The 14,166-nt window shown below is 43.9% G+C and overlaps 1 protein-coding gene across 3 annotated transcripts in view; it reads left to right on the forward strand.

Moving 5' to 3' along the window:
• The window catches only part of zdhhc7 (zinc finger DHHC-type palmitoyltransferase 7), an 82,950-nt gene that overhangs the window by 45,467 nt on the left and 23,317 nt on the right, over positions 1-14,166 (forward strand). For all 3 annotated transcript variants that reach the window (XM_038806301.1, XM_038806303.1, XM_038806302.1), the window contains one exon: positions 2,659-2,783. In XM_038806301.1, the coding sequence (XP_038662229.1) occupies positions 2,659-2,783 (125 nt within the window). The remainder of the gene's footprint in view (positions 1-2,658; positions 2,784-14,166) is intronic.

Below are 14,166 nucleotides of genomic sequence, written 5' to 3' on the forward strand. Positions count from 1 at the left end.
AAACAGCATTTTGAGATAAAGATCACGGGCTTCATCGAACATCGAACACTACAGCGCAGTACGGGCCCTTCGGCCCTCGATGTTGCGCCGACCTGTGAAACCATCTGAAGCCTGTCTGACCTACACTATTCCATTTTCATCCATATGTCTATCCAGTGACCACTTAAATGCCCTTAAAGTTGGCGAGTCTACTACTGTTGTAGGCAGGGCGTTCCACACCCCTACTACTCTCTGAGTAAAGAAACTGCCTCTGACATCTGTCCTATATCTATCACCCCTCAATTTAAAGCTATGTCCCCTCGTGTTGGTCATCACCATCCGAGGAAAAAGACTCTCACTGTCCACCCTATCTAACCCTCTGACTATCTTGTATGTCTCTATTAAGTCACCTCTCAGCCTTCTCCTCTCTAACGAAAACAACCTCAAGTCCCTTTTTGTTTGCATATTTATCTTGATCAAAAGAAAGGAAAACTTGTTTTTTAATCATAACCTTTGAAGACTTGGAACTGGCTACCTGTTAATGCCAATGCATTTAACCATAGTACAGTATTATTTCAAATTGAGATTTTAGGAGATTAGTCATGGAGCAGTCAAACATGTACAGAGCTCAGTTACCCTAGATTTAGGTTCTGCCTCAATGGGCACTGTCTTCAGGAATCTAGGATTAACGAATCAGGATTTCTCCTGTGTTAAAATGGAGCAATTTGTTTGATTTATGGAACGGGAGCAGTCACAAAATACAGCAGTGAAGAATACATACCAAGGATGTCATAGACAATAAATCTGAACAATTCTGACACCACACCAAATATCTATAATGAAAAGACGAGCTGAAAAGCCAAAACTCATTCAAAAAGACACTTATGACTAGGTGATATCTGAAGAAAAAATACATTGTTTAATTCAGACCATAGCAATTAAGTAGAAAATGACATCCATGTGATAATAGTTATTCATAAGGTGTCACACAGAGGCATGTTAGAAAAATTGAAGAATATGGGATAAGTGTTGCGTCAATATGAATACAAACTTGGAATGAGTTGGGTAAATGGGTAATGTTCAAACTGAATAAGTGTGAAGTAATATCCTTTCAGAGCAACAGCAACAGCTTGTCTTCATATAGCGTATAAGGCAGCACAGTAGCACCTGTAACACATATACAGGGTGGCATGGTAGCACTGTTGCTTCACAGCGCCAGGGTCCCAAGTTTGATTTCTGGCTTGGGTCATTGTCTGTGCAGAGTCTGCACGTTTTCCCGTGTCTGCATGTGTTTTCTCCCACAAGTCCTAAAAGACGTGCTGTTAGGCAAATTGGACATTCTGAATTCTCCCTCCCTGTACCCGAACAGGCGCTGTAGTGTGGCAACTAGGGGATTTTCACAGTAACTTCATTGCAGTGTTAATATAAGCCTACTTTTGGAAACTAATTTTTGAATAGAAACTCAATTCTTGAACTGTATCTTCTGAAACTGAGAAGATTGTGCCGGTTAGGTGGATTGGCCATGCTAAATTGCCCTTAGTATCCAAAGGGGTTGGGTGGGGTTGCTGGGTTACGGGTATGGGGCGGAGTTCTGGGCTTAAATGAGGTGCTTTTCCAAGGGCCGGTGCAGGCTCGATGGGCCGAATGGCCTCCTTCTGCACTGTAAATTCTATGTTCAATTAAAAGAAAATTTAATGGACGTTTTTAAAGTTATGAAGGAATCTTCATAAAATAGCTATTTCCTCAGGGTGTCATGTATTTAAAGATGTTGCCAAGGATATTAGGAGACAGAAAGAGATGTAGAAATATAGAATTTTTAACACAAACAGCGGTTGGAACAGCAATCATTGGATTTTTCAGGGAAAATTTAACAAATGTTTGAAGCAGCGAAAGAAACAGGTTTTGGGGAGAAAGTGGGGTTAGTTTTAAATTGCTGTAACAAAGAATTAGCACAAACAGCTGAAGGCTGGCTTTTGTGTTTTATATGTAATTATATATGATTAATCTTTGTGGGTAGTTGAAGAAGAAAAATCGATTTTGTTACCTGTAATTACAATAATGTGTATCCCATCGATAGACCGTGATAAGATGCACAATTGTGTTTAATTTGTTTGATGCTACAAGCTTGGAGTAAATCTGAGAAATATTTCCTGGCTCACAGGATGTTTATATGTCTATTTGAGTCGTAAAGTAGTAAAACACAAAAGGAGGCGATTTGGCCCTTAATTTTGTGCTAGCTTTTTCGAAGAACAGTTAGTCCCACTTCGCCCTTGAATCCCCTTTATCCGTGCAATTGTTTATTTAAGCATTTCAAATACTTATTCAGTTCCCTTTTGAAGGCTACTAGTGCAACTGTATCAACCACCCAGTCAGGTAGTGCACAAAATGCTAAAAGCTTTGAGCAATTTTCTTTCTCTCTCATGTTGCCTCACGTTCTTTGACTGTCACCTCAAACCTGCCCCTCTGTGATCTGTCCTTCGACCCTTGGAAACAGCTTCTCTTTATCTATTCCACCTAAACCCTTCATGATTTTAAATTACTAAAAATGAGTGAAAGTCTATAATCAATGCTTGAGAATGTAGAGTTGTATAATTTGCTCCAGATGAAGATTGACAATAAACTACTGACTTTGAGTTCCATTTCTGGTGTTAACTTAGTCTTGATGGTTTCTTTCTACAGGGTGCAGTGCCTAAAGGCAACGCCACAAAAGAGTATATGGAGAGTCTGCAGCTGAAACCAGGGGAGGTGATCTATAAGTGCCCAAAATGTTGCAGTATTAAGCCAGAGCGAGCTCACCATTGCAGGTATTGTATATTCTATACTTAAAAAGCATTGCTTTCAATACAGTGTCACTAATGTACTAATCATTCAATTTGTAATGGGTTCTCAATTTCAATAGGTATCTCTGTAGAACTGTAATGTTATTGACAAAAAGTTTAATAATTCTTGAACCGTTAAAAATATTGTTTCGCATTTAATTAGCTATCAATTGCCTTCAAAGATTCTTAGACTAGTTTTATTTTCCTGCTATCAGGGCATCTGCTCTGGGCTGGAGAGGAACTTGGGGTGGGAGGGGGAAGGATCCAGTTGTCGTAGTTCACGTAGGCACCAACAACATCAGTAGAATGAGGAAGGAGTTTCTGTGTAGGCAGTTTGGAGTTGGCCACCAAATTAAAGAACAAAACCTTCAAGGTTATAATCTCTGGCGCCACGTGCAAATTGGCAAAGGGTACATAAAATGAGAGAGATGAATATATGGTGTGGAGAAGTGGGTATTGATTTGTGGGACATTGCCATCAGTACTGGGGAACGTGGGGCCGGCCTACATCGAAACCGTGCTGGGACCACATAAGGGAAGTAGAGAAGGCTTTAAACTAAACAGTGGGGGCAAGGGTTCAGTTGTTTGGAAAATTAGGAAGTCAAGGTTAAAGGTAGGAGTGCCGGTTAACAATCAGTGTGAGTGTCAACAGAAAACAACTGATAGGGAAAGATCATATGAACATTATATTGCACCAAGGACTCATACTGGAGCCCTAACTAGGAGTGGGGGTTCCAAGAATGGGAAGTTTAAAAAATCAGGGGTATATGAGGGAATGCTGGCACAGGATAATGAGGGAGGAACTTGACTGTCACAGTGTGACAGGCCGGGACATTAAACGTAAACAAAAATGTGCAACACAGAACAAATCCAGTATTGCAAGCAACTGTAAAAAATCACAGCTGAATGTTTTTTATCTGAATGCATGAAGCATTTACTACAAGACAGATTGCAACATGAGTATATGATGTGTTAGCTATTACTGAAACTTGGTTGCAGGGTACCAGGGCTGGGTGCTCAATGGTCCAGGGTATTCAATGTTCCAAAAGAACAGGCCAAAGGGGAAAGGAGGTGGGGTAGCGTTGTTCATCAAGAAAGGTTTCAGAGCAGTGCTGAGTCCTGATATGAAGGCAGTGGATAGTGATGTAGAATCGGCCTGGCTGCAATCATGAATTGTAGGGGAAGGAAGTGGGAGTAGTCTATAGACTCCAAAAATGTGCTATCAAGACATCAGAGCATAAATGGGGAAAAATCAAGGGCATGTTTGAAAGGAACTGCAATTATCATGGGAGATTGTGACCTGCATATTGATTGGACAAACCAAATGGGCAAGGGTCGCGTAGAAGAAGATGAATTTGGGAAGTGCATCAGGGATTGTTTTGTAGGGCAGTTGTGAAACATACCTGGGATTTGGTTTTGTGAAATTAAGAAGCATTAATAAAGGATCTTGCTGTTGAGAATCCCCAAGGGGGTAGGGATCACAGTATGATAGAATTCCGGATACAGTTTGAAGGTGAACGCCATAGGTCCACAACCTATCTTCAACTTAAAGAAGGACAATTATAACGGTCTGAGGGAGGAGTTGTCTAAAGTGAACTGGGTAAACAAGCTAAGATGCAGGTCAGTAGATGAGCAGTGGCAGATATTCAAACAGCTAGTCCATAATGTTCAGCGGACGTGCTTCTCAGATGAATTCGACATTCTGACTTTTTCCTCAGTGTACCCGAACAGGCACCGGAGTGTAGCGACTAGTGGATTTTTACAGTAACTTCATTGCAGTGTTAATGTAAGCCTACTTGTGATTCTAATAAAGATTATTAGGAATTTATCCCAATGCAAAAGTGGGATTCCATGAGGAAGAGTAAAAACCATGATTAAAAAAGGAGGTTAAGGATAATGTTAAATTGAAAAGCAGGATATATAAAGTGGCACGGGACAGTGGTAAACCAGAGCACTAATTCAGAATCCAATTCACCTAACAAGCACGTCTTTCAGGAACAAAAGACTAAAAATATCATAAGGGAAAAAACTTATTTTGAGAGAAAACTTGCATGCTGACTAAAAACAAACAGTAAGAGTTATTATGGATATATAAATAGGAAGGAGGCAGCCAAGGTAAATGTGGGACATCAGCTCAACAAATCAGGTGAATTAACAACATCAAACAAAGAAATCACGGATATGCTAAATCATGTTTGACAAATTTGCTTGTTCCTTTTTTTTTAAATTTTAGATTATCCAATTATTTTTTCCAATTAAGGGGGCAATTTAGTGTGGCCAATCTACCTACTCTGCACATTTTTGGGTTGTGGGGGCGAAACCCACGCAGACATGGGGAGAATGTGCAAACTCCACACGGACAGTGACCCAGAGCCGGGATGGAACCTGGAACCTCGGCGCCGTGAGGCTGCTGTGCTAACCACTAGGCCACCGTGCTGCCCTATTTGCTTGTTTCTTTGAGGAAGTAACAGAGATAGAGGGGAGCCTGGAGATGTAGTGTATTTAAATTACCAAAAAGCATTTGGCAAAGCAAAAGAGACTGGGGAATAAATAATAATAATCTTTATTAGTGTCTGTTATGGTACGCTGAGGGAGAATTCAGAATGCCCAGTTCACCTAACAAGCACATCTTTCAGGCCTTGTGGGAGGAGACTAGAGCACCCTGCGGAAACCCAAGCAGACACGAGGAGAACGTGCAGACTCCGCACAGATAGTGACCAAGTCAGGAATCGAACCCAGATCCCTTGCGCTGTTAAGCAACAGTGCTACCCATTGTGCCACCATGCCGCCCAAATAAAAGCCCATGGAATTGGAGAAGTGTATTAGAACAGATTGAAAACTGGCTGTCACATAGAAAACAGAGTTGGAATAAATGGATCCTTTTCAGAGTGGAAAGATTTGACCAGTGGAGTACTGCAGGGATCAGTTCTTGGGCCGCAATTGTTTACTCTTTACATTAATGACCTGGAGGAAGGAACAGAATGTAAGGTTTCCAAATTTGCCGATGATACGAAAATAGGTGGACGGGTGTGTCGTGATGAGGATATTGTAATTCTGCATTGGGATATAGATAGATTGGGTTACTGGTCGAAGACCTGGCAAATGGAGTTTAACGTGGGGAAGTGTGAGATCATGCGCTTCAGTCAGAGGACTCAAAAGGCAGATTATTATCTAAATGGAGAGAGATTGCAGTTGAGTGAAGTACAGAGGGATCTAGATGTTCTAGCACATGAACCACAAAAGAGCTAGCAGGCAGGTCCAACAAGTAGTTAAGAAGGCAACATGGAATTTTGGCCTTTATTCCAAAGAGGTTGGAGTTTAAAAATAGGGAGTGATGCAATTGCACAGGGTATTGGCGAGGCCTCACCTGGAATACTGCTTACTGTTTTGGTCCCCTTACCTATAAAAGGAGATTTATCAGGGTAATTCCTGTGATGAGAGGGTTGTCCAATCAAGAGACAAAATAGTATGGGCCTGTATTCATTAGAGTTTAGGCGAGTGAGGGTTGACCTTATTCAAACATATAAGATCCTGAGTGGGTTTGACAGGGTAAATATTGAGATGTTTTCACCAGTGGGAGAGTCTCGAACAAGGGGATATAGCTACAGTTAAAACTGAGGTGTGTAGAAATGTCTTCTCGCAGAGGATGGTGAATCTCTGGAATTCTCTGCCTCAGAGGGTGGTGTGTCTGGATCATTAGAAGTATTTAAATGGAAATGGATAAATATTTGACAGATCGAGGAATAGAGGGCTATGGGGAAATGGCACAGAAAGGGAGTTGAGGTCGGCCTAGATCAGCCATGATCGTATTAAATGATGGGATAGGTTTGAAGGGCCCGATGGCCTACTCCTGCTTCTGTTTCTTGTGTTCTTGTGATCTAGTTTTGCAATCAATGCTAAAAACATTTTTTACAGCACGTGGGACAGCCAGAGTAATAAAATGATGTGACAATTCCATTATATTTACTTGTTTAAGATTATTGCTAGTTAGTATCCACCATTACTGTAGTGTCCATTTGGCAGAAATGCAATTAGAAGGGAATCCAGGTTTATTGTTGCTTGAAATGAAAGGATAACAAAGTAAATTACAAATTGCAACGCCTCAAAATGTTGAAATAATGTAAAGGAAGACAGCTTGGTTCACTTGATTTATAAGAACCATTTAATCTGCTGTATTCTCACCCGAGAATGATTCGCATCAATTTGAAGGGAAAATATTCAACACCATACATTGCATAGATATGTCAGCTGTTCTCCACTTTATTTGTGATCTGGTGAAGAGCGGAATTTTTACCAGGGAAAAAGAAAGAACTGGAGAGAAAATTGCCCAGATAGACTCTTGAGAATATCTTCATGGTTAATTGTAAGTCTATGCCCTCTAGTCTTAGACACCTCTGCCATGGGGAAAAGATTCTTATGATCAACATGATTTTGTATGCCTCAATCAGATCCCCCCTCAGCCTCTTCTGCTCCAAGGCCAACAAACTCAGCTTATCCAGCCTCTCCTCATAGCTGAAACTTTCCACCCCAGGCAACATCCTGGTGAATCGCCTCTGCACCCTTCCAATGCAATCACGTCCTTTCAATAGTGTGGTGACCAGAACTCTACACAATATACCACTGTTTTATAAAATTTTATCAAGGTCTCCCTGCTCCTATATTCTGTGCCCCGGTTAATGAAGGAAAACATTCTGTATGCCTTCTTCAACACCCTATTTACCTGTGCTGACCCCTTCAGGGATCCATGGACTTGTTCACCAAGGTCCCTTTGTTCGTCAATATTCTCTACAGACCGACCATTCATTGTGTATATCCTACCCTTATTAGACCTCCCAAAATGCATCATACTTATCAGGATTAGATTCTGCCACTGCTCTGCCCAATTTATCAGCTGAACAACATCGGTCTGTAACCTGAGACTATCACTGTCAACAACACCACCAATTTTTGTGTCATCTGCGAACTTACTAATTATACCATCTACATTGATATTCAAGTCGTTAATGTATATAGCAAACAGCAAGAGTCCCAGCACCAATCCCTGTGGTACACTGCTGGTCACAAAAGCAACCCTCCACCATCACACTTTCCCTCCTATTAACAAACTAATTTTTGGATCCAATTGCCAACTTGCCTTTGATCCCAAGGGCTCTACGCTTTTGGACTAGACTTGTATAGAACATAGAAAAATACAGCACAGAACAGGCCCTTCGGCCCACGATGTTGTGCCAAACTTTTGTCATGGATTAAGAACAAATTATTCTACACCCCATCATTCTACCGTAATCCATATACCTATCCAATAGCCGCTTGAAGGTCCCTAATGTTTCCGACTCAACTACTTCCACAGGCAGTGCATTCCATGCCCCCACTACTCTCTGGGTAAAGAACCTACCTCTGACATCCCCCACCATTCACCTTAAATTTATGTCCCCTTGTAATGGTTTGTTCCACCCGTGGAAAACGTCTCTGACTGTCTACTCTATCTATTCCCTTGATCATCTTATAAACCTCTATCAAGTCGCCCCTCATCCTTCTCCGTTCTAATGAGAAAAGGCCTAGCACCCTAAACCTTTCCTCGTAAGACCTACTCTCCATTCCAGGCAACATCCTGGTAAATCTCCTTTGCACCTTTTCCAAAGCTTCCACATCCTTCCTAAAATGAGGCAACTAGAACTGTACACAGTGCTCCAAATGTGGCCGTACCAAGGTTTTGTACCGCTGCATCATCACCTCACAGTTCTTAAATTCAATCCCTCTGCTAATGAACGCTAGCACACCATAGGCCTTCTTCACAGCTCTATCCACTTGAGTGACAACTTTCAAAGATCTATGAACATAGACCCCAAGATCTCTCTGCTCCTCCACATTGCCAAGAACCCTACCATTAACCCTGTATTCCGCATTCGTATTTGTCCTTCCAAAATGGACAACCTCACACTTTTCAGGGTTAAACTCCATCTGCCACTTCTCAGCCCAGCTCTGCTGTCTCTTTGCAGCCGACAACAGCCCTCCTCACTATCCACAACTCCACGAATCTTTGAATCATCTGCAAATTTACTGACCCACCCTTCAACTCCCTCATCCAAGTCATTAATGAAAATCACAAACAGCAGAGGACCCAGAACTGATCCCTGCGGTACGCCACTGGTAACTGGGCTCCAGGCTGAATATTTGCCATCCACCGCCACTCTCTAACTTCTATCGGTTAGCCAGTTCGTTATCCAACTGGCCAAATTTCCCACTATCCCATGCCTCCTTACTTTCTGCATAAGGCTACCATGGGGAACCTTATAAAATGCCTTACTAAAATCCATGTACACCACATCCAGTGCTTTATCTTCATTCACGTGCTTGGCCACCTCCTCAAAGAATTCAATAAGACTTGTGAGGCAAGACCTACCCCTCACAAATCTGTGCTGACTATCCCTAATCAAGCAGTGTCTTTCCAGATGCTCAGAAATCCTATTCCTCAGTACCCTTTCCATTACTTTGCCTACCACCGAAGTAAGACTAACTGGCCTGTAATTCCCAGGGTTATCCCTATTCCCTTTTTTGAACAGGAGCACGACATTCGCCACTCTACAATCCCCTGGTACCACCCCCGTTGTCAGTGAGGACGGAAAGATCATTGCCAACGGCTCTGCAATTTCATCTCTTGCTTCCCATAGAATCCTTGGATATATCCCATCAGGCCCGGGGGACTTGTCTAGCCTCAAGTTTTTCAAAATGCCCAATACATTTTCCTTCCTAACAAGTATCTCCTCGAGCTTACCAGTCTGTTTCACACTGTCCTCTCCAACAATATGACCCCTCTCATTCGTAAATACTGAAGAAAAGTACTTGTTCAAGACCTCTCCTATCCTGATTCAGTACACAATCTCCCGCTACTGTCCTTGATCGGACCCGCCCTCGCTCTAATCATTCTCATATTTCTCACGTATGTGTAAAAGGCCTTGGGATTTTCCTTGATTCTACCCGCCAAAGATTTTTCATGCCCTCTCTTAGCTCTCCTAATCCCTTTCTTCAGTTCCCTCCTGGCTAGCTTGTATCCCTCAAGCGCCCTATCTGAACCTTGTTTCCTCAGCCGTACATAGGTATCCTTCTTCCTCTTAACAAGACATTCAACCTCTCTTGTCAACCATGGTTCCCTCACTCGACCATCTCTTCCCTGCCTGACAGGGACATACATATCAAGGACACATAGTATCTGTTCCTTGAACAAGTTCCACATTTCAATCGTGTCCTTCCCTGACAGCCTATGTTCCCAACTTATGCACTTCAGTTCTTGTCTGACAGCATCGTATTTACCCTTCCCCCAAATGTAAACCTTGCCCTGTTGCACACACCTAGCCCTCTCCATTACTAAAGTGAAAGTCACAGAGTTGTGGTCACTATCTCCAAAATGCTCCCCCACTAACAAATCTATCGCTTGCCCTGGTTCATTACCAAGTACCAAATCCAATATGGCCTCCCCTCTGGTTGGACAATCTACATACTGTGTTAGAAAAGCTTCCTGGACACACTGCACAAACACCACCCCATCCAAGCTATTTGATCTAAAGAGTTTCCACTCAATATTGGGAAGTTGAAGTCACCCTGTGACTTCTGCACCTTTCCAAAATCTGTTTCCCAATCTGTTCCTCCACATCTCTGCTGCTATTGGGGGGGCCTATAGAAAACTCCCAACAAGGTGACTGCTCCTTTCCTATTTCTGACTTCAACCCATACTACCTCAGTAGGCAGATCCTCCTCGAACTGCCTTTCTGCAGCTGTTATACTATCTCTAATTAATAATGCAACCCCCTCACCTTTTTTACCACCCTCCCTAATCTTATTGAAACATCTGTAACCAGGAACCTTCAACAACCTTTTCTGCCCCTCTTCTATCCAGGTTTCTGTGATGGCCACCACATCGTAGTCCCAAGTACTGATCCGTGCCTTAAGTTCACCCACCTTATTCCTGATGCTTCTTGCGTTGAAGTATACACACTTCAACCCATCTCCGTGCCTGCAAGTACTCTCCTTTGTCAGTGTTACCTTCCTCACTGCCTCACTACACGCTTTGACGTCCTGAACATCGGCTACCTTAGTTGCTGGACTACAAGTCTGGTTCTCATTCCCTTGCCAAATTAGTTTAAACCCTCCTGAAGAGTACTAGAAAACCTCCCTCACAGGATATTGGTGCCCCTCTGGTTCGAATGCAACCCGTCCTGCTTGTACAGGTCCCATCTTCCCCAGAATGCGCTCCAATTATCCAAAAACCTGAAACCCTCCCTCCTACACCATTCCTGCAGCCATGTGCTCAACTGCGCACTCTCCCTATTCCTAGCCTCACTATCAGGTGGCACCGGCAACAAACCAGAGATGACAACTCTGTCTGTCCTGGCTTTTAACTTCCAGCCTAACTCCCTAAACTCGTTTATTACATTCCTACCTTTCCTACCTATGTCGTTGGTACCAATGTGCACCACGACTTCTGGCTGCTCACCCTCCCCCTTAAGGATCTTGAAGACACGATCCGAGACATCCCTGGCCCTGGCACCCGGGAGGCAACATACCTTCCGGGAGTCTCGCTCGCGACCACAGAATCTCCTATCTATTCCCCGAACCATTGAGTCTCCTATCACTATTGCTTTCAATTCTCCCCCCTTCCCTTCTGAGCCCCGAAGCCAGACTCAGTGCCAGAGACATGGCCGCTAGGACCTTCCTCCGGTAGGTCATCCTCCCCAACAGCATCCAAAATGATATACTTGTTTTGAAGGGGAACGGCCACAAGGGATCCCTGCACTGTCTGCCTGTTTGTTTTCTTTCCCCTGACTGTAACCCAGCTACTCTTGTCCTGTACCTTGGGTGTGGCTACCTCCTTGTAACTCTTGTCTATTACCCCCTCTGCCTTCCAGATGATCCGAAGTTCATCCAGCTCCAGCTCCCTAACACGGTCTCTGAGGAGCTGGAGTTGGGTGCACTTCCCGCAGGTATAGTCAGCGGGGACACCGGTGGTATCCCTCACCACCCACATCCTACAGGAGGAGCATGCAACTGCCCTAGCCTCCATCCCCTCTTACCTTACAGAATATAGCTGCACTGTGGACCAACTGGAACTCCGCCCTCCGGCTCTGCTCCCAGTCAGCTGTACTCTCTGTAAACTCCCGGCTCCCTTCACGCTCTTTGAGGAAATGTAGGAAATGAAATGTAAGGAGCACCCTACTCCCTCCTCACCTAACTCCCTCAGTCACCAAACTCTCACTATAGCACTCAAATGCACCCAAATTCAGCACTCAGTTCAAATAAAATGTGGGACATTGTCAAAGGCTTTCTGAAGCCCATGTAAACCACATCAACTGCGCTACTCTCAATATATTTAGTTACATTTTCAAAAAGTTTAATTAAATTAGTTTGACGGGTCCTCCCACCAACAAATCCGTGCTGACTGTCTCTGATCAATCCCCGCCTTTCCAAGTGTTGATAAATCCTGTCCCTCGGAATCTTTTCCAATAATTTGCCTAAATTCAGCTAAAGATGCACCAACTGGCTAAGTGTTCCAAAGTATTTTTTATGTGTCTCTCTTCAGACAGCATATATAAAATAGGTATTTTATGGGCCTTTTCCATAAAATTCCACAGAATTTACAGTGCCGTAAAAGTACTTTCCATGCTGTTCTTTCCAAATGTTGATTTCCTTAATATATTTTCGAACACGGAAGAAATGTGCAAAATGGTGGAAGGTATTGTTGACAGTGCAATCAAGCACACTTTGATTCTCAGTTTGAGTTCTGTCAGGGCCACTCAACTCCTGACCTCATGAGAGCCGTGATCTAAACATGAACAAAAGTCCTGGGCGGGATTCTCTGTTCCCCGATGCCGATATCATAATCGGCAATCGGGCAGAGAATCTCTTTTTATGATGGAATCGGGGGTAGCGCCTGTTTTCACAAACTGCGCCCCCTCCAAAATGGCATCATCAAGGAGAGCGCCGCACGCCGTTGGGACAGCCTCAGGACGTCACCTGAAGGCCCTCCCCCGATGGGCCGAATTCCCGACTACGCGGTTGACTCATGTTCTCAGCAGTTGGGAACCCGACATGGCGGCTGCGGACAGTGTCGCGAGGGCTGGGGGGACTCGTAGGGTGTGGCGAGGGGGTGTCCAGGGCGCACTATCTGGCAGCTTGCGTTCGTGCACAGCCGTGCCATGTTGTATGACGCGACCGCTGCAGGTCATCGCCATATATGGCCATAGATATGACAATTCTCTGGCCTTTATTTCATGGAAGCTGGGCATTTTACGTGGCAAGTGTGCTAGCCCCTCACCAGTTGGAGGATGGGTGCTGGGGCGGTGCCGATCTTTCCCACATGAAACGGCGCGGATCCTCCAGACATAGCCTCCAAATCGGAGAATTCAGCCCCTGAACTCCAGAGCTGAGGTTAGAGTGACCGTCTTGTCGTCAAGGCAGTCTTTGACCGATTGTGGCATTAAGCAGTCCGAGCGGAACTGATGTCAATGGGAATCAGGGAGAAAACTCCCCACTGGTTACTGTCATACCTAGCACAAACAAAGGAAGATGGTTGTAGCTTTTGGAGGTCATCACTTCAGTCCTGGGACATCGCCACAGCAGCTTTGATAAAGAGTCATCCAGACTTGAAACATTAGCTCTGTTGTTTCTCCACAGATGCTGTCAGACCTGCTGAGATTTTCCAGAATTTTCTATTGTGTCATCAGCTACGACATCAGTGACTTTCCCTCCATCAAAAGGTCAGAAATGGGAATGTTCACAGATGATTGCACAATGTTCAGCACCATTCATGACTCCTCAGACAGTCTGTGTCCATATGCATCAAGAACTAGACAATATTCAGGCTTGGGCTGATCAGTGGCAAGTAATGATGTGCCACACAATGTTAGGCAATGTGTTAACCATCTCTAACAAGAGAGAATCTAACCATCTATCCTTGACATTCAATGGCATTGCCATTACTGAATCCACCACCCTCAACATCCTGGGGGTTACCATTGACATGAAACTGAACTGGACCAGCCTTATAAATACCATGGCTACAAGAGCAGGTCAGACGCTGGGAATTCTTGTGAAGAGTAAGTCACCTCCTGACTCCCCAAATCCTGTCCAGCATCTACAAGACAGGAGTGTAATGAAATACTCTCGAGTTGCCTGGATGATTACAGCTCCACCAACCCACAAGAAGCTCAACACCATCCAGAACAAAACAGCCCGTTTAATTGGCACCTCATCCACCACCTTCAACATCCATTCCTCTCACCACTGATGCAGTGTGAAGCATCTCCAAGATGCACTGCAGCAACTTGTGAAGGCTCCTTCATCAGCACCTCCCAAAACAGTAGCCTATATCATCC

This window comes from Scyliorhinus canicula, chromosome 9 (assembly GCF_902713615.1).
Source record: "Scyliorhinus canicula chromosome 9, sScyCan1.1, whole genome shotgun sequence".
NCBI lineage: Eukaryota > Metazoa > Chordata > Chondrichthyes > Carcharhiniformes > Scyliorhinidae > Scyliorhinus > Scyliorhinus canicula.